General features: G+C 34.4%; 1 protein-coding gene across 1 annotated transcript; it reads right to left on the bottom strand.

Annotated features, from left to right (window-relative positions):
• Positions 1-6,700: 6,700 nt before the first annotated feature.
• LOC139882513 (serine carboxypeptidase-like 45) lies at positions 6,701-9,974 on the bottom strand. The gene is made up of 10 exons (XM_071866817.1): positions 9,698-9,974; positions 9,510-9,611; positions 8,974-9,069; positions 8,630-8,722; positions 8,454-8,518; positions 8,012-8,359; positions 7,367-7,500; positions 7,155-7,253; positions 6,938-7,058; positions 6,701-6,850 (listed from the first exon to the last, which is right to left on the bottom strand). The coding sequence occupies exons 1-10, from the start codon at positions 9,972-9,974 to the stop codon at positions 6,701-6,703; spliced, it is 1,485 nt and encodes a 494-aa protein (XP_071722918.1).
• Between the last annotated feature and the right edge of the window lie 15,928 nt (positions 9,975-25,902).

Below are 25,902 nucleotides of genomic sequence, written 5' to 3'. Positions count from 1 at the left end.
TTAATTATTATCTAAATTGGTTGCATTGATATCCATATCGGATGTGCAACTACAGTTGTTTTTCACTTATATATAATATTTAATAAGTTGAAAAAAACCAAAAAAAAATATTATAAATTTAATAAATTTAAAAATACAGTTGTTCTTACATATTCGAGGACAATTTTTTTTTTCTCGGAAACAAAATATATTCACATTCGATATATTTTTTTTTTTAGATCCGTTCATATATAAGTGAAGATTAAGTTATAAGGTTGTCTTTTTTTAATTTGATGTACACGCTCAAAATACATATTACTTTCGCTTTATACACTTTGTATATTAAAAGTGACACAATATATTTTGAGAGGAATGTGATAAATCAAGAATTCTTTAAGAAACCAGGATATGTTGGTCTAGTGGTTATAGTGATGGATTTCATCCTGAAGGTCATGAGATCGATCATCCATGAATGTGGGGAGGACTATCCCTTTACGTAGTGCAAAACCAATAATGAAAAAAGAGATTTCTTTCAGAAGCAATCTTTTATTGCAAGGAATTAGTAGATTTATCATTATGATTACTAGCTGAAGAGTTTCATTTTAGAGTAGTCCCTCAAATATTTCAGATTTGAAATAGAAATCAATAAACTCTGTTTTGGCATCTTCAATACCACCCCGAATAATGAAGATCGAAATCAACAGGCCTACAACTCGGAACTGACTCAGCAAACCAACAACTCGGTACGATAAGCTCTCAATAAGTTTATAACTTGGAATGGTACCCAACAAACCTAGAACTCGGAACTGGTTCAACAATCGTAAAACTCGAAACTAACTCAACAAGTGTACAACTTGATTCAACAAGCCTACAACCCAAAATGGTTAAGATATCAACAAACCTACAACTCGGAACTGATTCAGCAAGCCAAAAACTCGAAACTTACCCAACAATCCTACATCTCGGGATACTAAGCTATCAGCAAGCCTATAACTCGGAACTGACTTCTTCGTGGTCCTCTTAAAGCAAAGCTCATTTCTGTACATTAAAATTGAATGTGATGGTAATCTAATCTCTATGCATGCCAAATTTATGAGATACAATCTAACACTTAAATAAAGTTTTATGTAGGCCAATGCAATGATCCTTCATTAAATCAGCTATCAACATTATAAAGAATGTAAAAAAAAAAAAAAAAAGCAAAATCATTTTATTACTGAAACAAGATCCACAAGTTAACATTCATAATTAAATATGTTGCATCACATATCAAGCACGAATACTTGACTTAATGCATTGGATTGAAAATAAAAGAACTCTGCTTGGATCTAGGAAACACAGAACAAAATTGGAGTGCCTCGAGTTTTAAAAGTTGACATCTTTACATACCGCTAGGGTAAAGATATAAACTTTTAAAACTTTCCGCATTCCATTGCATTCTATTTTTCTATAGGCTTGATTATTTCTATAAATCAAAATAGATCAGGAAAAAAAAGTATCCAACCAGTAGGAGTTTCCTACAAAATAATGATGGAATTCAAATTAGGCCATATTTCACCACAACAATACCATAGAGATTAAATTAGGCATTTCATTTCATATGGACTAACTCTCATGGTCATGGCTCTCCAATTCGATAACCTTTGAACATAAAGCTTGGATGTGCACTTCCATGACTTTGTTTTTATGCTCCAAATTCCCAATAGTTTTCAAAAGTTCTTCCTTTTCTTTCATCCAATCCTCCCTACTACCCAACTTTGCTCAGTACTTCAAGTTTGATCTTCAGGTCTCTAACTTGATCTTGTTGAGGATCATCACTCACCTGTCATTAAAGAGGAAAAGTCCCAGTTAATCACTACAAAAAAATTAGATTATCGAATAAATTTAAAAAACTAATTTCAACTAGGGTAGCTCGAGGAAATTAAAGATATACAAGTCTCTGTGAGTGAAGGTCCACGATGGTTTCTTGAGTTTTGAAGTCACCTTTCAGTTTGCGGATTTCCTTCTTAAGACTTGTCATCTCTTGATTTGCCGAGTCTAAATCCTTCTTTGTCTCATCTCTTTCCTTCTTCAAGCATTTGTTCTCCGAGATCAAGTTCTTGTTATCTTCATCAAGCTTTTGTAGCTCATCCATCAACTTCTTCTTACCTTCCTAGAGTCAAGAAGCCATATTTGCAAAAAATTGTAATTAATGTACTAACAATTTATAAACGATATGAACAATTAATTGAACGGTTCTAATCTCAGAATATATTGTCGAATTATGTTTGGAAATATCTTTTTTCCTCTGTTTATTAAAAACAGGCAAATCTAAAACATAATTAACGTTTACAAATACGGTAATTTTAATTCCCTTAAAATCCAAATATTTTATATAAAATTATTTTTTTTAACACAAACTATAAGTAATGTATACGATCAATTTACATATTTATTACATATAAATGGATTTTCCGTCCAATGAACGAGGCTCTGACTTATACTTTATAATTAATATGAGTCAGAATTTATTGACAAAAGATGTGAGGAAATACTGTGATAGAGAAGGTATTTTTCAACAAATGACAGTTTCATACTGTCCTGAGCAGAATGAAGTTTCAAAAAGAAGAAACAGAACAATTATTGAAATGGCTAAGTCAATGATGTTTATAATGAATGTGTCAAGAAAATTCTGGACTGAAGCATGCTATACATCAATCTACATTCAAAACAGACTGCAAATTAAGGCTCTCAAGAATTAAAACACCATTTGAAGTTTTATTTAGATACAAACCAACAGTTCACCATGTGAGAGTATTTGGCTGTGTTGCCTATGCCCACATTCCAGAACAGATGTCAGAAAAGTCTGTCAAAGGTATAATGATGGGATATAGTTCAAGAGAATTCAAAAGCTACAGAATATTTGATCCTGTTACAAGAAAGATGATCATATCCACAAGTATTAAATTTGATGAATTAAGTGAGTGGAAATGGGAGGAACCAACTATGAGAGAGCCAAGAAAAACATTGAGTGAACTACCAATGCAACCTTTTGTTTTTGAGGTTCTAAGTGATAACTCATGAGATGATGAGGGTTCACCAATTCCTCATAACGAGTTTGTCCATTTTGATGTAGGTAATTCATATAATACTAGCTCAGTCTCAGGAGGAGACAATAATGATCAAATACAATCACAGGAGCCTCTAAACTCAGAAGAAGAAACAAACAATGACACAGGAAGAGGCTCTGAGAGTTCTAGAAGTGATGATGAAGGAAATAAAACTGTTCCAGATCAAATACCATCTAGAGGGATGAGAAGCTTGCAGTCAATCTATGACAGAGCTCAGCCAGTACCAGTGCCAGAATTTATAGAGTTTTTGAGCAATGCAGAAGAAGGATGGCAATAAACATTGAGCCAAGGACTTACAAGCAGACTGAGAACTCACCAGAATGGATTCAGGCAATGAAGGAAGAATGGAAAGCAATTACAGACAATGAAACCTGGATTCTGATTGACAAGCCAAAAAATGTGAAGGTAATTGACACTAAGTGAGTTTTTAGAGTCAAGTTGAATGCAGATGGAACTGTTAATAGGCACAAAATAAGACTGGTGATGAGAGGATACAAGCAGGAATATGGCATTGATTATGAGGAGACATTTGCACCTATAGCAAGACTGGATACAGTGAGAATGATGCTGACATTGGCTGCAAATCATGGCTGGAAAGTCCATCAGATGGATGTCAAGTCTGCATTTCTGAATGGATACTTGGAGGAAGATTCCTATGTTCAACAACTTGAGGGATTCATTGTGCCTGGTGAAGAAAGAAAGGTGTATAAGTTAGTAAAGGCTCTGTATGATTTGAAACAGACTCCTAGAGCTTGGTATGCTAGGATCAGCTCATATCTGCTGCATAATGGGTTTATGAAGAGTGAAAGTGAGCCAAGACTCTACATTAGGAATCAAGGAGGAGCAAAACTTATTCTGTCATTTTATGTTGATGATTTACTGATTATAGGAACTGATACAGGAGTGGTGGACAGTTTCAAAGAGATGATGAAGGTAGAATTTCAAATAACAGACTTGAGAGAGATGAAGTATTTTCTTGGATTGGAGATTGAACAAAGGAAAACTGGGATCTTTATTCACCAGAGAAAGTATGCTGCATAAATATTGAAGAAATACAAAATAGAAGACTGTAATGGAATTTCTACTCCCATGAAAAATCAACTGAAGCAAGAATTAGCAAAGACTGGTGAAGAATTTGACTCATCACTCTACAGAAGCATGATTGGATCTCTGATGTATCTCTGTGCTTCAAGACTAGACATTACCTGCTCAGTCAATATAATGGCAAGTTTTAGTGCTAATCCCTCCAAAACACATGCAGTGTATCTGAAAAGAATACTCAGGTATGTGAAATACAATATGAACTTTGAAATTTGGTTTAAAACTAGTAGAAATGGGGAATTACTTGTATTTATTGATGCTAGCTATACAATGAGAGAAAATTATAGAAGCAGAAGTGGGTACTATTGCAGTTTTGGAAGTGGAATTTTCAGTTGGAGCTTAAGAAATCAATTGTTGTTGCACAGTCTACAGCAGAGGCAAAATTCATTTCAATCAATCATGCATCAAGGTAGGCAGTTTGGCTCAAGAAAGTTTTATCTAATATTGGAGAATTGAAGGAAAACTGTGTCAAGATCTTCTGTGACTCAAGCTCTGCAATTACCATGGCAGAAAATCCAGGCAATCACTCAAGGTCAAAGCACATTCTAGTGAAATATAACTATGTCAGAGAATTAGTTGAAAACAAAGAAGTGAAGATAGTGTTTTGCAGGACACAATTTCAATTGGCAGATATTTTCACTAAGCCTTTGCAGAAATGGAGGTTTGATGCTCTGACAGAATTGATTGGAATGACTCAAGCTCCTCTTGATGAAGGAGGAGCTGTTGGAATAGATCATCTCGAAGAGTTTGAGGTCCTAGAAGCTCAATTGACAGCTGACAAGAAGGAGAAGAAGAAAATGAAGCCTACAGAAAGCTTCTAGCAGAAGAAATCAAGCTTAAAGAAGAAGAAACCAATTGAAGAGGAGCCTGTTTTTGACAACTCGATCGTGAAAGCATTCTATAAGATGCTAGTAGAGTTCTCGAAGAAGAATCAACCAAAATAGTGTCCTGGAAGGTCGAACAGAGTTGAAAAAAAGAGTTTATGCAGAAAGGACGAAACTGCACATCGTCAAAAACTGGAGGATCGAGCTGTACCTGCTGAAAAAGTCGAGGACTCAGTCAGCTTTCAGAAAGTTTCTCGACATAAATTAGTCTAACCGATCTGCGGAGCAGCCGGAGTAAAGTCGGAGCTCGAGCCACCCATCAAAATGCTCAGGAAGATATCGTCTATAACACTTCTAAAAGCAATTGGCCTGCAAATCCCTCAATAAAAAAGTCCCAATTTGATTTGGGTTCTATCTTTAAATTTCAGTCGAAGTCTTTAATTTCTGCAGTAATCAATAAATTGGTGATATGGGTAGCTTCGTCTAGATGATATGAAATAGTTAATATGCTCAATTTAGTCTGGTATGGTCTGAGGCTCATAATGTATGTTCGAGTTGTGCACTGAAGAACGGAAATCAAGAATTATCAATATGAGGCGTGGCAGTCGAATTCATTGACTTAGAAACGATGAGGACACTTCATTGAAGTTGACTGAAGGTTTATATTGAAGTTTTGAAGCTGATACGAAATGGGTCTGTAAGCTCAGTGTAGCTTGTTCGTCAAGTTAGAGGCGGAATTCAAATTCTAATGTTGTTTTCTGCAAAGTTAAAGTTCAGAGAAGTTGTTAGTAGTATGTAGATGAAGTTGCAGTCTCGATCAAGCTCAGAACAAAAGTCAAGTTAAAAGTCAACAAAAATTGCGTCTTTGCAGCAAGGTAGAAGATGAAGTTCAATCCGTTATTTTTACTGTTTTACAGTGCTACTCTACTCGAAGATGTCCTACGACTTAGTCTACAGTCAATACACAGTCTGTAATTGAGGAGAAAAACGTAATCGTGTGTGAGAAAACCATATTTAGTTTTGCTTTACCGTCTCTGGTTTTCTGGTTTTTCCTTAAAATCTAGGCTGTAATTCGTTTTAAAATTTCCATGTCAGCTAGGTCAAGTGAGTTTGACTATATAAACACTCATCTCTGTAATCGTTTTCTCTTATGAATCAAAATTGAAGATCGCCATTATCATCTTTTACAGTTTCAAAATCCGTTGCATTGGTAGTGAGAGAAACCTTAGAATTCAATTAACCCGAATTAGTTTTTAGATTCCAAACACTCTAGATACCTACGATTATCCATTAGTTTTAAAATTAGCATCAAATTTCAATATGGAACATATGATCATCATAGTGTTTCAGTGAATCAGTGTTCTCTAGTTCTTCGTTTTTCTTGCAAATCGTTTTTTTGGTGTGTGTTCTCTATATTGCAGTGCTTTTTCGTGCTGGTTCTCGTGCATTTTCTGTTTCTACTCATCATCGATTCCAACAAAATATACTACCTTTGTACATGATGTTTTGGATTTTTAAATTAATTTATATGAATATGTATTTAGTCAATAATCTCTATTTTAAGTACTTATCATGATATTGGATTACATTGCTTTTATTTAATGCGAATGCAAATAGTTTCTTAGCATTCACTTGCTAGAATATTCATCATAGGAAGTACATTATAATGATATTGATTCGATCATTTCAAGACTCCAGCTTTATCAGACTACCCGATATGAAAGCTTCAAACATTGCATATGATCTCTCGGGTTGACTTGCCGGAGCAACGTGGCCAGCTCCTCTAACGGTGACGAAGATGAAATCGGAACTGTAAGCCACTCCCCATCCACCGGCCTGTTTAAGAAAGGAAAAATGAAAAACAATGATTAATTAGGAGATCCTAATTAATACTAAATATTGAATAATGATATTGATGATCACCTGATTAGTATCATCAAGCCAAACAGTCTGTTCCTTATTAGTTCTCAAATTTAAGTTTCTGGCAGTGTTTCTTGCCACAGCTCGAGTTCCCATGAATGACAAAACTGCATCTTGATCTCCACTACAACATTTTATGTATGTATAAATATAAGGCGAAAAAGAAATCGAACTAACTATATATTAAGTAATTAGAGAAAAGGCCAATAATGCTAATCACCTGTAAAGAAGAACACGAATGCCAGATTTCACCAGTGAGGCAATAATATCAGTCATTGATGTCAATTGATCAGTAATGGCATAAGAGTTTCCCACATCTCTGGAAATTCAGTACAAGAGGGTATACATAATTAATAAGAATAAGTTCCTACTTAATCAAAATTAATTAAGGCAATGATTTGAGATTATAAGTATTAATTAATTAATAATTACTCGCTGCAGGCAGTCCAAGATCTTAATCCAGTAGTAGTTTGTACGTGGAGAGCAGTTTGCACATCTTGTCTGTTAAAATAGTTTCGTACGTCACTTTCTGCACAGGCATCTGCCCCATCATAATTTACAATATCCTGCCAACGTCAATATATATCCATCAATACAAAATTAAGAAAAGAACACCACTTAACGGGGGTTTATAGAAAAAATTAATTGCAAAATACCCTCAGAGAGAAAATAGTTTCATTTTGACATTTATTTGTATTGCCCAAATGCCTCATTTTTACTGTATAATTATAACAAAAAGCTTGTTGAAGTTATATACTACTTCCGTCCCAAATTAGATACAAATTTTTACATACAAATTTTGTATGTAAAAATTTGCATCTAATTTGAGACGGAAGTAGAAATAATTACTGCTAGACTCCGGTGGTAGAGCTACTGGACTCATTTCAACCCCTTATAGCCCTAACTTATATATGTGGTTCGATGATTCCTCGAATAGTAGTCGCATTTTCTTTTAGGGACATGAAAAAAGAATTATGTCTATATACATTTATTTTTCTTTTTCTTGGAAAGAAACATGTGCGACTACTACTGATATAGATGAAGTAATATTTACCGCTAAAGAAATATTTAGCTTACTTTTGTTTTGAATGCTTCCCTCCCAAATACACTATTTAACAAGGCATGGCTTTTATTCCTGTGCGTGAGAAGGCTTTGTTGCGTCTTCCCAGTCCCCAAGCAAATATCGGCGATCACATAATTCTCGTCAACGATGTCACTTATTTCTTTCCGGACTTTTTGTTGTACATATAGGCAATCAATGGAAGCAGTGCTGCCGCCACTAGTAATTAACTGCTTGTAATACTCAGAGCTAGGGCACCTCCGATTCATTAGATTGTACGTAGGATCTGAGATCATGCCGTGCGACCAATAATATTTGTCTCTAAATGAGAAATCCGTCTCAAAATCTAGGAGTGGATTCCCCAACTGCAATGGTGAAATTTAACAATAAATACTATTAGTCAAAATTCTTTTACTCAAATATTCATATATATATATATATATATTGAGTTATACTCACAGCTATTCCCTTCAAATTAAAACTGGATCCAAGTATGAGCTGAGCAAGCTGAGGAACATAGTGACCTGTGTTAAGATGTTATGATAATTAGTATCACATGATTTTTGTCTAATTAATCATCCCAAAATATAGACTTTCTGATTGATTAAAATGTCATATTCAAATTGAGCAGTCACCAGCGTAGCTCTCTCCTGCCAGGTATAGATCATTTTTCTTGTATTTTGAAAAAATTCCGAACCACCTGGTTAGGAATAGTGATGCATCCCGAGCTACAAGAAAACAAAGAGAATTTTCACCTTTCTAGGATTAATATGTATTTTTAATTAAAACAGAGATTTTTTTGTTGTCTACCATTAAGGAGGGAATTATGTAATATATTATTCTTCGTATCAATATACACGATGTTTTATTTTTCACATTCATCCAAATAAATACGTAACTAGTTAGATACATGTCTATTTAGATGAATATAAAACTACAAAACATCATGTATTTTGAGACGGATGTATTAATTAATAACCTGTAACATCATCATTCAACTTGCTGTAGAATGACTGATTCTTGGAGTAGGAAAATCCAACTCCCGCTGGTGATTCCAAGTATAGAATATTTGCCGCTGCAGCAAATTAAGAGAAGGCAAGAAATTTCAGTACAATGTATATATAAGCAACACTGTATAAGCATATGTATCAAATTCATTTAGGGTCTGTTTAGTTGAAATACTGGATTGGACTATACTAGACTATTTAGGTCATATTCAAATGTTTGGACAAAATTATTAGAGATGGACTAGTCCAGTAGAATAGTTTATTTTAGATTTTATGTTACATGTCATTCTTTAATGTTTGCACCGGACGTTGAATTATTAATTTTGGGATCGGATCTTAAAATCAGTTTAAAGGAGATGCCAATGCCAAACTAAGCTAGTTGCATTCATGGTCAATAAGTTGTTATATGTAAGGATTATTCCTTTTAATTCACATCTTCAATATATAGTCATACTCGAATTTTTGGGATCACAAATTATTATTATTATTATTATTATTATTATTATACCTCGGTTCCAACTATAATCATTATTGATCAGTCCTCCTCCCTTCACTTTAAAAGGTCCATGTTCGATAAAAGCTCCATATCCAACCGACGAACAACCAGGCCCTGCAAATTTAAGACGGTTCAATAATTTTTGCTAGATTATTTTTTTGTACAAAAGGAGGTTAAACTAATTTAATTATAATAATAACCTCCATTTAGCCAGAGAACAATTGGCTTTGAATCAGGGCTTGTTGCTGCTTCAACAAAGTAGAAGAAAAGTTGTCTGTCAGTGACAACGTCCAATTGAATAAACCCTGAATATTGCGCGAAGCTGGCGAGAGGTTGGCCAGGCAAAGTTGTAATCTTGTAATTTCTCGTAGGATCAACTACTGGCGGCCGCCGCTGGCCGGTAACTTTCGTGCACAATTGCATCAAACTTATGCATAATATTGTGCCGATTATATTCCACGCCTTCGTCTTTTGCATGGTTGTATACGTATGTTTATTGTGTTTGCGAATGATTTGGGTGTGAAAAACTTAGAACTCTGCATGGTCCTATTTATACTACTAAATTGGGATATTTATCATTAAAAAAAAATATGATAAAAAATAGCATATATGAGTGCTTTCGCTATCATGGGCCTTTTTTTACCTTACCACATCAACTATCTGCGTCTATGAGTATTTTTCGTCTCATTTTCTTAGAAACATAATGAGCAAGTACTATACTAATTGTTCCTTCCACTAATTAATTAAATTGCAGCGTGCAAGCAGAAAGCTCCGTCATCTTATGTCATGTTGAGAAGTTTGTTTAGTCGTGTAAGTGTATGGGTTCTATATACAATTTGTCAAAACATTGGCAGTTGCTAGTGGCAGAGCTACTCATGAATCAATTTAATTTTAAAAATCTTTATATTTTATATAGACATTATTCAATTAAATCTAATTAAAAATATATTTAAATTCATATTTTTTTAAAATATAAAATTAATTAATCGAATTTAAAATTTAAACCCATGAAATTTGGATACTAACTCTGCATTAAAAAAAAAAAAAGATTTTGAGTACTAAAATTATACATTTCAACCAGACGTTTTAGACCAACAAGATTGTAAAATGAGAAAATATGGTCGAAATGACACTGTTTTAAAATTATTGTTAGAGTTCGATTTTTGTAACAAAATGAGATAATATTATTTTTCTCTCCGTCTCGCAATACATATATTTTTAGATATTTTATTTTGTTTCAAAATAGATAATTTTCATGTCCTAATTTATAAAAAATATGTTAAATTTTCCCTCTCATATTATTTTTTATGCCAATAATTTAAAAATTTTGTATTGAAAGATGAAAGAAATAATATTTTTTTTTTTCACTGCATAATACTTATTTTAATTAATTATTAATTTATGTTGCTACATTTTCATCGATCCGTTTAAACTCTGAAGATACAAAAGGAGGGAACATAATTGATACAACATTCATGGCGGAACTATATGCTGTCTACCTATAAGATTCAAAGAATCCATTCAATTTTTAAATTTTTTATATTTATATAATCATTTTTAATTGAATCCATTTAAAATTATATTTAAACTCATAATTTTTTTAAATATAAATATAATTAATATAAATTTAAAATTTGAAGTCATAAAATTTTTTGTGCATCCTTAATCAATTGTCACATATGAGACGGAAGGAGTAATTGATAATGGGAGGCTCGCTCGCACTATACGAAGAGAATGTACTGTTACCTTTAATTGTCCTGTCAACTTATATAGTAGGAGAGCTCCACGAATGATAGGAACACTTTAAGTTGCTACAATGGCCTAATCAAATAATTAAAAATTGAATTCAATGTTACTACTCATAGGAACGTTTAGTGCCCCTCAAATTAAAGACGGGTCTTAATTGTGTCTTAAACAATGGTGAAGTGAATGCGATGACGAGACCATGAAGTATAATATATTGGCAAAATCTTAGAGTATCTCCTCTGGAGAATTATTTGGGTTGTAATTAGAGTTTTAATTTGCAATGGAATAATTTGTTGGATGTTGATATGACTGGTAAAAACTCACCACTTTCAATAGTTAAAACATTTATTTTCTTAAATCTCTTTAACCCCAACTGAGCTTCCACACTTCAATAGTTAAAACATTTATTTTCTTAAATCTCTTTAACCCCCAACTGAGCTTCCTTTATCCCGCCTCTCCCAAAACCAAGATCGAAACCCACCACTCCCAAGTCCCAAAACCAAAACCGATTTTCACCCTCCTGAAATCGAAATCTGCTAGCTAAGATCTCACCCGCCACTCTAAAAAAACGTAAAAATTATCATTCAATCCATTATCATAGGAGAAGAAGAATAAAATTAGGTCGTGAGGTTTACCAGATTTGATTCGAAGAAGAGGATGGTGTTTGTCTGTGGAAGCTTGGTTGTTTGCTTGCCGTGTATTCAACAATAATGTGTAATGTGAGAGGAGGATAAGAGTTAGTAAATGATGTCAATTTCAGAATTTATTTTGATTGTTTGGTTATTGGGATAAAGTTATAATCTACCATTAATCAAGTTAAGCTATGTGTGATGTGTCAATTTTTGTACACGCCAATTACACATGTGGACATATTAATGGCTAAAAATGCCACGTCGATGATTTTAGACAGACGTCAGCGGAGCTCGACTAAAGTACCTAACGTTGGTCAAACGTAGGGGTCATGTCTCAGAATTGAAATATTAGGGACGATGTGAATTTTTAATCGAACATTAGGGACCAAGAACGTATTTTTACTATTTATTTAATAATAAAGTGGTTTTTTTTTTCTTTTCTTTCTTTATAACGGATACATTAATAATCATCCAGAACGTACCTAGGAGGAATTACATCATAACTTGAAATTATCTCTTAATGAAAATTAAAATTGTTTTGAAAGTAATTAATTGTCTCTTAATATCTAGTAGTTAAGTTTGTAAATAGATAAATAAAACGACAAAACTGAGTTAACTGTCACCGTAATTCCTGAATCCGATCGAATAAAAAACTTTATATATCCGTATACACTCCCATCCTTCCTGACAATATAGTTATTCTTGAAGGATCCGAGCGTAACAATAACATTCCTAGGAAAATGACAGACAGGGATTTTTCTAGCACAGTTTAAAGTGGAGCAAGACACAAAAGCTTCTTTAAACGTGAAACGCCCACGTACACGGAGCTTTTTCTAGGTGCATTATGTCCGGAATTTAGCTTTGGATGATGTTAGTTCAAATCAACCATCCATCAATTTGGATGCTAATAATGAATCTCATTTTCAATCTCACATCACATTAATCCATCCGATTTGGAATGCTGACTAATAGACGGGATTGGTTGTTTATGTTATATAAAAATATCAAATACCTGATCAATGGTAGTTTGATCAGGTGAGTAGGGAATATGTGTAGTGGATTAAATCAAAACTAATTTTTATAGTTGATCTATATTACATACTTAAGATTTGAATAATTTATTTGATATTTTGTGCCAATGAGAAATGATAGTACTTATAGTTGCTAAACTGAAGTGCATAAAGCCTTTGTTGAATGTTGCTAGGTCCGATATATATTGTCTAAATTAATTTGTGAGATTTTATCTCCTAATTGATCTACCGTGAATAGTGGGATTTGTTCAACAAGTCTACACGATTTTGACTTCCTTAATTAGTGGGACATTATCTCCTAATTTGAAAAAGATTTTATCTCCCAATTGAATTGGAATTTAAAATTGCACAAGCCTTGAAAGATGATTGACGTCCAGTTTTATATTTGATTGAGTGTAATCCGAATTGGTTTAGGATTAAGAGTCTTGGAGTGCACTCCAAGTCAATATCTTTTCAATCTAAATCGCACTATGTAGCCTATAAATACATGGCTGGTCTTTGGGTTTACACACACCAAAAATTCGAAACCCTAGCCAGCATACAAGTTTAGGCCGTCCACCTTTCTGTCGTCTTCTTCCTTGCATTGTCGTCGGAGAACTTAAGCTATCGTAGGTTGCAGAGAACGTAGATTACATATTATGCTTATGATCTAGTTCAATAGTGGTTGTATCTTGGAAAGGCTTTATGCAGTTCAACCAAAGCATAGTACGAGGTGTATTACGCTTTAAGGAAACCTATTACATCGATGTAAAGAACCAATTTTGACAAGTTTTCACATTTAGATAAATTGTGTTTTACATTAATAACAATAGTGGGCGTTCCTACTTCTACGTCAAGTTACGTTTTATTTTGACGGTTGAATTAAAATTGAGACGAATGAATTTAAGTAACAATATGCATTACTAAGAAACGTTTTCTACACTAAAATTACTACAAGGAAGTTTGTTTATAATGTCCAATTACATCTTTGATCATCCAATTTACAATAACTAAAGCATAACCATTACAAGTGATTTCCAATCCAAGATACTACTCTTTTCCTACAACTAAAACTACTTGCTATTTATAAATACACCTACATGATACCCTCCCTACAGCAGCCACATTTCTACAATTGAATGTCTTCTAAGTAAGCTGTAAATTGAACAAGCAGCCTTCACTCTTGGACAAAATCCTACACCAGAGAAACAAACAAGTCAAGCCATTTTTTTTTACACATAGGAAAGCCTAAAATTATACATAATCAGTATGTTAAAGACATCTCACCCAAGTTAAAACAAGTTATCCCTCTGCACAAATTCATCTTGTCCGCAGTTGGGTCAAAAAATCTATACAATTTCAACAAGAAACACTCAAATCAATTCCAAAATGTCAAAAAATCTACTATTATTTTTTCTAAACCTACCAGCTGCCAATCTAATCATTCTAACCTCCTAACAGCTTATAAACATACCACAAATTCATTGTGACAGCAGAAGAATCAAACAGACAAAAACAGAGAGTAATTCGACAACCCATAACCAACCATAAAGACAAAATTTTCCAAAAAGTTTAAAACGTACCTCAGTCGTGTTCGTCGTTGTCCACTAATCACCCCCGTCGACACCGTCGATCTAGCAGCCGCCGGGAAGCCACTAAATTGACGTCGAATCAACACTGAGTCACAGACCAAGTCGCCGTTTCCAGCCGAATTGAGTCTCAATTCGACGTCCCCAACCTACCACAAAACCAACCAACACCGGAAATCATCAATCTCAGCCAAATCGGTAAGAACCCAAAACTGTAAAATGAAATTCAGGCTAAATTAGAGCATTTTTAAAGTCGATTTTTATGTAGAAACGTTGTAGAGATGGAGTAGAATAACATATGTGAGAATCAGACAAAATCCCTAAAATTGATGATGAACCCTAATTTTTCAAAATCAAAATTAAAACTTACCGGACAAAAATTAGAGAAAACCGATTGTAGACTCATACTCCCCATGTCGAAATCTACCGAGAACGGCCAAGAAACGAGCCGGAGACGACCGTCTCCGGCGTAGTCGACGATGAATAGAGACGGAGAGAGAGAGTCGATCGGGTGAGAGGAAGAAGAAGAAGAGAATGAATGAACCGGTCGGTTCAATTTTATTTATACATAAGCTAAACCGGTTCAAACTGTTAAAAGCCTATTTTACCCTTATATTTTAAAAATATTTACAAGAATATCAATGTAAATTCCTTCAGTCAAATTATAGTCAATGGTTAAATTGTCTTTTTCTATTTTTAAAATGGGTCCAGTTCGGTTCAATTCAAATCAATTCGGATCAGGGCCAAAATCAGTATTCTGACCCTAAACTGAAACCCTAAACTTATTTATAAAATCTTCCAAACCTAATAAATATATTATTTTTAAAATCTCATTTTTACTGGTCCCGAACCTACCAAATTTTTACAGTAACTTAAATATATTATTTTGAACATAATATCAAAATGTTGGAATTTTTGGAGATCAAATTTATTTTATTTTGATTTCTGAGTTAATTAAGGTTGTAAGAAATAATTTAAATGTAACTAAGTGTTTTCAAAATTATTTTAAGTAATATCTCAGTTTAGAAAATTATTTAAAAATGACAGAATATTATTTTCAACTATTTGGAATATTATGTAAATTTCTATAACATTTTTTCTATTATATAAATATTTAATTAAATAATTAAAATAAAGAAATGATTTTATGATAAATACTAATATAGAATAAATTGGACAAATATTTTAAATTTAAATTAGAGCTACTGCGATGAGTGTGACGCGTAGGATTTAATTTGTGTAATTTTCCAATAAACGTTAATACATATGAAATTAATAATCGATATTCGATAGGTCGTTAAATTGCACGTTAATCGGACGGAACGAATCGAGGAGCTCTATAAGGTGTGTGTTACTTTCATTTTCATTATGAAGAATATATTGATGTTTATGAAATATATATATTGCTATGCCATAATTTCTGATTATATCACTGCGTTATGATTTATTTAAATGTATGACATAGTTACGTATTATATTTTTGAAAACTGGAGAGAACCTTCAAAGAACTTAAAAGCAAAGTTTTCTTTTCTTCTTAACGATGAATTTAAAAGAAAGTTTTACTTTACTATACATAATATATATAAATGCGAACCTAAATATAAATGTTTTTATCGAGGGGATTCGGTCTACTTCGTGGCGACCCAATCCAAAGAGAGTACTTGGTCCTTACGTGACCCCATGTTGACGGTCTGATCAAAGGGTACGGCTCCCCTAGTTTATCTAATTGGAGTTTTTATTTGCGCTCATGGTGACGGGCTGCCGAGGTATTAGGATACTACAGTAGGTCGCTCCTATTGTCAGTCTTCCTGATTTTTTTTCACTGACGGGGTTCGACGATTTCTAAAGATGTTTTATGACGACTTCTGATGACAAAGTGAATTATAATGTTTAAGTGTTCAAAGTTTACCTTAAAGATATTTTAAAGAAATGTTTTTCAATAAAACCTGACTAAGCATTATAGCTTACCCTTTCCGAAAAATCTATGTTCTTTCTCTTCAGGTTGAGTTGGTAATTTCTGAAAGAGAAGTTAGTTGCATTCATCAGTGTACGATATCGAATAAGGTGGGCTACGCGGCATTAGGACTATTTCTCTCTATTTTATAATTATCGTGTTATTTTAAAAGATGTGTATTATAGTTTCCGCAAAGACTTAATTTGTATAATTATATTTGTGATCGACTTGACGTTATGTTTTGAATAATGGATAATCGAATTAAAGTTAAGTTAACGAACATATAGTCGGCACCGTTTCCGATCGGTTGAGGAGTCGGGAGCGGGGCCCACAATCGACCTCCACAGAGTTTGCGTCTTTCTTTCCTTAAATCTCTATTTTCGATTTATCATTGTTATTTGTATGTGCTACTGCTATTTTATTATTTGACTCATATGATCTTGTTTATTATGATTGCATGATTAATAATATTTAGTCTCGAATAATCCAGTATTCATCTTGCCCTTGTTGAATGATTAAACTGAATTGTACTTTTATCCAACTTCGTCTTGCTAAATTGCATTATACAAATCCGTACAAATTATTTCCAACAATCTTAAAACATAATATTTGGATTATTGATTTTTGATGCTGAATTCGCATGTCACATGATCGTATGGTTTGTCGAATTTGTTCATGCAAATAATCGTTGTCACATGCTCACATGATTTACGTTTGAATTGAGTACTTTAGATTTATCATTGATTAAATGTCTTTAATTCAATTACTTGCTTCACAAGTATTGTTTTCGATTCTTATTGTATTCTTGGTTTAATTTGTAGTCATCATATCTTTTGAATCTGAAGAAGCTCAGGCTGCTGCGGCAGCAAAATTGCAACAAGACGTGGCTGCAGCTTTGGCTGTTGCTACATAGGCTGGTAACAATCCCACAAATGATGCGGCAAGGTTTGTACAGCCTCATCCATCTTCAGGTGAGAAACCTGCCAAATTCACTGGAATTGGCAAGGAGTTTAAGCGCTGTCAGACACAGATGCACTTCTACTTAACGACTAATGGGGTAGAAAAGTTCTTGTCAATAGAGAAGCCTATTTTGGGTGAAAACCCTACTGCTGAGGCTCAGGCTGTCCTAGAAAATTGGAAGAGAGGTGATCATTATTGCCGCAACTTAATCCTAAATGGTCTCGGGGTAAACATCTTTGATGTGTACGCAGAGGAATGCTCTACTGCGAAATCCTTATGGGACTGCCTTGTGACTCAATACAAGGCAGAAGTTGTGAATGACAAGAAGCATCTTGTGCAGAATTTTAAGGCTTTCAAGTTTATGAACTCGAAGCCACTAATGGGCGAAATGGAGGAATGACAAATGCTCTTGCAGAAAATTGATGGTCAAGGTGTGAAACTCGATGAGTCTTTCATTGTGAAGTATACTATTGACATGTTGCAAGCTAAAAGTGCAGTTGCTGCCACTGCTGGCCCCTTCAAGGGGAAATGATTTAATTGCAACGAGACTGGCCATAAGTCTTCGGAGTGCAAGAATAAAGATACCGACAAGAAGAAAAAGAACAAGAAGAGGAATGTTGCTCAAGCCAATATGGTCAACGAGCTAGCTGATGATTTCATTGATCTGTAATGTGTCGTTGCTGAAGTCAACATGGTTGGAGAAAACCCAAATTACTGGTACATGGACACCGAAGCTACCCGCCACATCTGTATTGAGAAGTCTATCTTCTCGGAGTACATACCTGCCAATATAACTCTCTACATGGGCAACTCGGCCACCACTCTTGCTGTAGGCATCGGGTAATAATAAGAATTCCTCTTCTGCTTATATTGTTGAGTCTTCTAATTTATGGCATGAACGATTAGGACAAATTAACTATGGTTCTTTACAGAAAACCATCATGAAAAAAAGATTAAATCCTTAAGAAGTGATAGAGGTGGAGAGTTTATACATCTGTTCAAAGACTTTTGTTTGGAACATGGGATTGTACATCAAATATTTTCTCCATACTCCCCTGAGTCGAATGGAATGGTCGAACGCAAGAATAGAAGTCTTAAGGATATGCTTCTTGCAATGCTTTAGAATGCATGAATGCCTCTAAGTTTTTAGGATGAAGCAATCTTAACTGCTAACTATATCCTAAATAAAATTCTTCGTAAGAAATTGGAAAAGACCCCTTATTAATTATGGAAAGGAAAACCTCCTTCCTATAAATACATGAAAGTATGGGGGTGCTTAGCCAAAGTGTCGGTTCCTTTACCAAATGTGGTAAAAATAGCTCCGAAGACGGTAGATTGCATCTTTATAGGTTATGCACACAATAGCACGACATGTCGATTTCTTGTGCATAAATCTGAAATACTTGAGATTCAAGATAACACAATAATGGAATCTGGGACTATGGTATTCTTTGAGGAGATCTTTCCGAGGAAAACTCCACAAGAAATTGTCTCGCGAAAGCGAACTGAACGAGAGAAAGTCGTTGAAGAAAATGAACCTCGACGCAGTCAAAGAGCAAAGACGACGAAGTCATTCGGATCTGATTTCTTGGTCTATATGCTAGAATGTGGCGACCCCACTACTAATAAGCAAGCAATGTCTATTCCTGATGCTCCCATGCGGGAAGAAGCAGTAAATAATGAGATTGAATCTATTATGCAAAACCACACATGGGAAGTAGTAGACCTTCCATCCAGAAATAAGTCGCTCTGGTGTAAGTGGATTTTCAAGAAGAAGATGAAATCGGGTGGTTCTATTGATAAGTACAAGGCTAGACTAGTGATCAAAGGATACAAGCAACGAGAAGGTCTTGATTACTTTGACACTTACTCACTGGTGAGCTGGATAACGTCTATTCGAATATTGATTGCTTTTGCAGCGATTAATAAGCTCGAAATTCATCAGATGGATATAAAGACAGTTTTTCTAAATGGTGATTTAGATGAGGATATCTATATGGAGCAGCCCGAGGGTTTTGTGGCTCCAGGTACTGAACGAAAAGTATGAAGGCTCATCAAGTCTCTTTATGGACTGAAACAAGCTCCGAAATAACGTCATTTGAAGTTTGATCAAGCTATGCTTTCATGTGACAAGTGTGTCTACATAAAAGGCATCGATAAAACATATGTCATTGTTTGTTTGTATGTTGATGATATGTTGATCATGGAAAGTTGTGAATACATGAGTTGACATATACACATATTTAGATTGTCACTTTTTGTCATAGTAGTTTAAAAAAAGTAGTTTAAAGAAAGAAATGTTTAGTAACAAAGACAAGCCAATGTATTATTGACATAAAATTTTTGAAGTAGGATATTAGATAAAGATCGTATGTTATTAAGGATATAATATATAGTTTTAATTAATAAATCAATTAACAACTAAAGTAATAAACGAAGGATGCTTGCAAAGATTGGTGACATGGAAGGATCAATAATCAATGTGGTAAAGGATAAAATCAAATGAAGATTGATGACTTGGACGCAATCACGACTGAGATATGGAGGGATCAATGATCAATGTGGTAAAGAAGAAAATAAAATGAAGATTGATGACTTGGACGTAATCACGACTGGGATCAATAACATGGACACATCAGATAAGGAATTGATTCGATTTCGTGAAGATCAGAATATTAAAGGAAAGCAGACATGGAGATCCGATTTCTTGAATATCAAGTCAATATTTATGGAAAGAAAAAGCAACCAGATCAAATCGTATCATTCTCTTCATCAAGTCAAGGAGTGATGATCAAGGCACCAAACGAGTATAAATAAGAGATGGATTTCCAGCCAAAGGTTTTTGCACAAACACATCACGAGAAGGAGATTAAAGTAGAGTGACGTCCATTCCACTCTAGCCTTCGTTTGTTGCCATAGGTTATCCAGATTCTCAAGAGTGGTGTGTAAAGATCGAGAGTTCCAGCCAGGCTTGGCTGTGATCGATAGCGCCCTAGAATATGTTGGTCCTAGGTCTAGAATTTACATAGGAGATTAATCAAATTACTCATCAAAGTCTTGTCGTGTGGCTTATACACGACATCTAGGTAATTTGGTATTACTACTCTCCCTACTGTAAGCAACTACTACCCGACCCTTTTGGTCTACGGACGTAAGTGTTGTTTATAACATTGAACCGCGATAGAAACAAGACCGTATTTTGTTTTGCACTAAATCTCTCGCGTTATTCTCTACTATTCTAGTTTTTGTTTTATCTATCTCGTGCCAACAATCAACAACGTTTATATGCTCCAACAGTTTGATCTATTCTAAGAGAAAAATGTTGTATCCATCTAATCGTGTTTTACGAGTCTGAGCAAATCTCTATTTGTTTCAACATTGTTTAACGCATCCGCCAAACTGTAACAATTGGTCGATTTTCTATTCTTTTAGGTGTTGCATCCCTTATATCAAACCAGCACGCTTAACTTGTTTTTATTCGTTTGATTTAATTATGTCTCCAAACCTCGATACCAGTCTCGAGAGACTTATTCGTTACATCAGTAGATCCGATCAGTTTAATTCCAAAAGTTAAGATTGATCCAATCGTTCAAAGTCTCTAGCACGAATATACTCAACTTAGAGAGACTTCTTTCACAAGCATTTCATAGAACAAACAGTCCATTAGATCTTTAGATTATTAGATCTACAAGATCACATATTTATAATTGTTGATGGCGTATCTGATTCAATAATTATAAAACTGAATCAGATTAGAAGGTTCTAGTTCAGTATGAACTCAACTAAATCAAATCAAACAGGCACCTACTCAGTACTTAATAAAAAGAGTTGGTTCGACTTGTAAGGCACTAACTTAGGATCTGTTAGATCAAGTTAGTTCAACGCTTGAAGCGCTAAGTCACGATAGTCATCATCATCCAGAAAAAGAACTTAGGCATCATCAGTTTACTCAACTAAGATGGATCAGCAGGAGCTTAGGAGTCCACTATAAGTCTAGTTTAGTTTCTACTGGACTACCACTCATTTTATACAACACTTAGTTTGTTCGTAGGTTGTAGTTGATTTGTAAGTACTGGTCTAGTTGCTATTGACCGAATACTAGTTTATCTTACATAGTTTAATTTATTCTGAATTGTTATTTGATTACTAGTTATAAATTGTGTTAGGATTTGCGATACTATTATTTTTACAGTTATAATACTTAGATTGTTTTTATAGTAGATTGATTGTTTTAATAGTATTGATTATTTGTCATCCGCTGCTGTTTAAGCATCTAACTTAAGAATAGGTTTATCTTTATTGTATTAAGATTATTGTTAAGTAGATTATTTGTACATCTGATTGAATCACTTTGATAAAACTGAGATATATACAAGTGATTGTCAGATTAGGTTTGAGTCGTAACTGATTAAGTTGCTTTTGAGTAATTTAGTTGAAAAGAGTTAGAGCTATCAAATTTTAGAAGTGATAGCAATATCATCAAGGCGATAAAATCCATGTTGTGCAAGAATTTCGATATGAAAGACTTGGGACTTGCAGATGTGATTTTAGGCATAAAAATTATTAGAACCCCTAATGGTTTGACTCTGAATCGATCTCACTATGTCCAGAAAATTCTAGACAAATTTAGTAAAGGTGACAAGACTATTGCAATGTCTTATGTGGAAGACAATGCAGTATTCAAGGAAAATACAAGATCTGGAATACACCGGCTTGAGTATTCTAGAGTTATCGGTAGCTTGATGTATATGAAATCTTGCACGCGACCTGATATTGCATGTGTTGTGCATAAGCTGTGCAATTACACTAACAAGCCAAGCGCTAAACATTGGAAGGGCGTAGTTTGAATTTTGAGATATCTAAGACATAATTCTAATTATAGACTTCTCTACACTAGAGATCCTCCAGCAGTAGAAAGCAGCTGTGACGCTAATTGGATATCCGAACGAGGAGATACTCGAGCCACTAGTGGCTATGTCTTTCTCCTAGTAAGAGCTGCTATTTCTTGGAAATTAAAGAAGCAAACATGCATCTCTAGATCGACTATGGAAGCTGAGTTCATAGCTCTAGATACTATGGCAGAGGAGCCAGAATGGCTCCGGAACTTCTTTGAAGATATTCCTACTTGGCTGAAATCGATATCACCTATTAGCATCTTGTGTGATAGTAAGTCGTCTATAGGAAGGGCGCAAAGCCGAATCTATAATGATAAGTCTCGATACCTCCATCATGGACATGACACCATTAAACACATGCTCTCTAGTGGAGTTATTACTTTAGACTATGTCAAGTATATTAATAACATTACAGATCCGCTTACAAAGCCTTTATCTAGAGAGTTTGTGAGGAGTTCGACCAAAGGAATGGATTTGAGGCCTTTATCCTGTAATCACTCAATAGTAAACTCAGCAAATATTGATAGGAGATCCCTAAAAATGTGGTTCAATGAGAAAACTAAAGTTGAGCGGGATTCTACCCGAGCACTGTCGGGGTCCCAACCCCTACTCATGTCCTTGTCGAACGATAGTGCTTCCTGCATATAGATGATGAAGTTTATAGACTTCTTAATGATTCTTGTAACTCGATTGTTTTAGTATAGTGTACTTTAACAATTCAAGAGTTGAAGTACAACATGATATCTTATTAAGTTTAGCTTAAAACAAGACAAATCACCTATACGAAGAATAAGTATGGCTGCTTTGAGGAAAGTACACGGGCCGTATTGTTCCAAAAGTACTCGTGAAGGTACCAAGTTATTCAGAGCCTAAAGAACAGCAACAGAAACTAAAACGATAATAGACTGGGTATTATGTGGGTATCATTGTCTTGGTATACACAAAACACGGAATAGTTCAAGACATCGCGTTCACTAATCCGCAAGTATATCCGATGCTATTCCACTAGGAACAGTTTAAGGTTCAAAGCTATTGTCGCTCTCAGTTGTTTAAGTTCTCCAAGTTTTCATGTCTTCCAAAAGTCGCATACAATTTCATTCATGTGGGGTATTGTTAGACAAAAATGCCAAATACTTGGTCAATGGTAGTTTGACCAAGTGAGTAGGCGAATCAGTGCAGTGGATTAAATCAAAACTAGTTCTTATAATTTATCTATTTACATAGTTAAGGATTGAATCATTTATTTGACATTTTGCGTCAATGATGAATGAAAAATGGTAGTGCTCATGGTTGCTAAACTGGAGTGTAGTTTAGCCACTGGAGTGTAGTTTAGTCAGTGTGATTAAACTGAACTGTTTAATCATTATAAGCTTAATCAATAACTGTAGAGAAAGTCTATAAGGTTTTGCCACTACCACCACGCACCCCGGCCTAGCTCAGTTCGGTTCGATCCTTTGTGGAATGATGCCAGGTCCGATATATTTTGTCTAAATTAATTAATGAGATTTTATCTCCTAATTGATCTATTGTGAATAGTGGGACTTGTTCAACAAGTCTACACGGTTTTGACTTCCTTAATTAGTGGGATATTATCTCCTAATTTGAAAAGGATTTTATCTCCCAATTGAATTGGAATTCAAAATTGTGCAAGCCTTGAAAGATGATTGACGTCCAGTTTTGTACTGGATAGAGTGTAATCCGAATTGATCTAGGATTAGGAGTCTTGGAGTGCACTCCAAGTCAATATCTTTTCAACCCTAACCGACCTATGTAGCCTATAAATACATGGCTGGTCTTTGGGTTTACACACACCAAAAATCTGAAACCCTAGCCAGTATACAGGTTTAGGTTGTCCACCTTTCTGTCGTCTTCTTCCTTGCGTTGTCGTCGGAGAACTTAAGCTATCGTAAGTTTCAGAGAATGTAGATCACATATTATGCTTATGATCTAGTTCAACGGTCGGTTTTGTTTTTATTTTGTCATCCCATTTAATTACCTTACAAATTTTCTACCTTGTAAGAAGCCAATGCTCTCTATATTTTCAACTACAAGTAAGGAATTGAAAAAAAATAAATTCGTAGGATTTATCAAGGTAGGGAGACAAGATGGACTACTAGACTTATTAATGAAGCTAAAATTTTCAACACCTATTATAGAGGAAGATGAGTCCTCTTGTAGGCTTCATAATTGCATGCAACGAAGAACCTCATTGCATATATACATATACGGCCACTATCTCCATAACCCAAAAACCATTTTAATAGCTTAGCAACAAATTCCATTCTCATTCTTCAAACAATCACAGCCAAGACAATCATTCAATTTAGTTTATTTTATCAGTTCCAATTATAATAAATTTCAGTCCAAAATTCTTCTATAACAAGCTTACGGAAAGTTATAACTGTTAAAATTTACAAAATCGTAAACAATTTACTGTCAAAAAAATTCGAGTTGCCTAGAAACGAACCAAATTTCAAGATGTTTAAGAGGAAGTGACGCAGAATCCAGAACTGATCGAACCTTTTCAATTCGGCAACAATTTCGAACTGAGTCACGACCGAGTTGAGTGTCGGTAGTCATTAAGTCAACCGAATTTTGTCCGAGTTGAAGGTCCAGAGACATAGTGGGACGCCGACGAGTCGTTCTGAGCAGAAGCCGTCGCCGGAACTGGTGGTCGAAATCTTTGGAAGTAAAATCCGACCACTCCCTGCACACAAATTGAATCTTTTTCAACATATTATTAGTCCCCAGTGATCATAGTATAACATAGTTGTATATGAGAGCTTAATTCGACGTTAATAAAAATTCGACCCGTAACCTAATTTTCAAATGAAAGGAAAACATAGTAAAATTAGAAAAAACTAACCTCATATTCGTGATTTCCATGATGAATACTACCGTAAACAGTCAAGATTTTGGCCGGAGGCGATCGTCTCTGGCGAAGTCGACGAACGACAGAGAGAGAGGTAGAGAGAGATCGTTGTCGCAAGGTTGAAGATGAAGGTGTAATGATTGAACCGATTTGGTTCAATCATTTATATAGCAGGAGATAAAAATTGGTTCAATATAGTAAAAGACTACATTACCTTATGTTTTTAAAATATTTACAAAATTACCAACGTGTTTTATTCAGTCAAAATTTTAGCAAAGGTTAAACTTTCTTTTCCCAGTATTAAAATCGGTTCCTTTCAGTTCGTTTCAATCTGCACCGGTTTGGTCTGATTCTTATAACCAGTTGTTATATTAAATGACTTTTATACAGCTCCATGTTTTTAAAATCTACAGAATTACCAACGCGTCTGTTTTGAGTCAAAGGCTATACTGGTTATTTCAAGATCCCGAACTTGATTGTTATTCCGACACTAAATTGAAACCAAGTAATATTTTTTATCTTCCGAATCAAATAAAATCACTTTTACTCGACCCGAACCTACCAAATTTTTACAGTAGGTTAATTATCTTATTTTGAACATAATATGTGAAAATTGGAATTTAAAGATAACAGATCTAATTTATTTCGATTTTTCGTTAAATTGGAGTTAAAGGATATATTTTTAATGTAATTTAATTATTTTAAAAGTTATTTGGGGTAGTAAATCAGTTTAGAAAATTATGGAAA

This window comes from Rutidosis leptorrhynchoides, unplaced genomic scaffold, assembly GCF_046630445.1.
Source record: "Rutidosis leptorrhynchoides isolate AG116_Rl617_1_P2 unplaced genomic scaffold, CSIRO_AGI_Rlap_v1 contig279, whole genome shotgun sequence".
NCBI classification, from domain to species: Eukaryota; Viridiplantae; Streptophyta; class Magnoliopsida; order Asterales; family Asteraceae; genus Rutidosis; species Rutidosis leptorrhynchoides.
The sequence above is the reverse complement of the archived record's forward strand: the minus strand, read 5'-3'. Positions and strand labels throughout refer to the sequence as shown.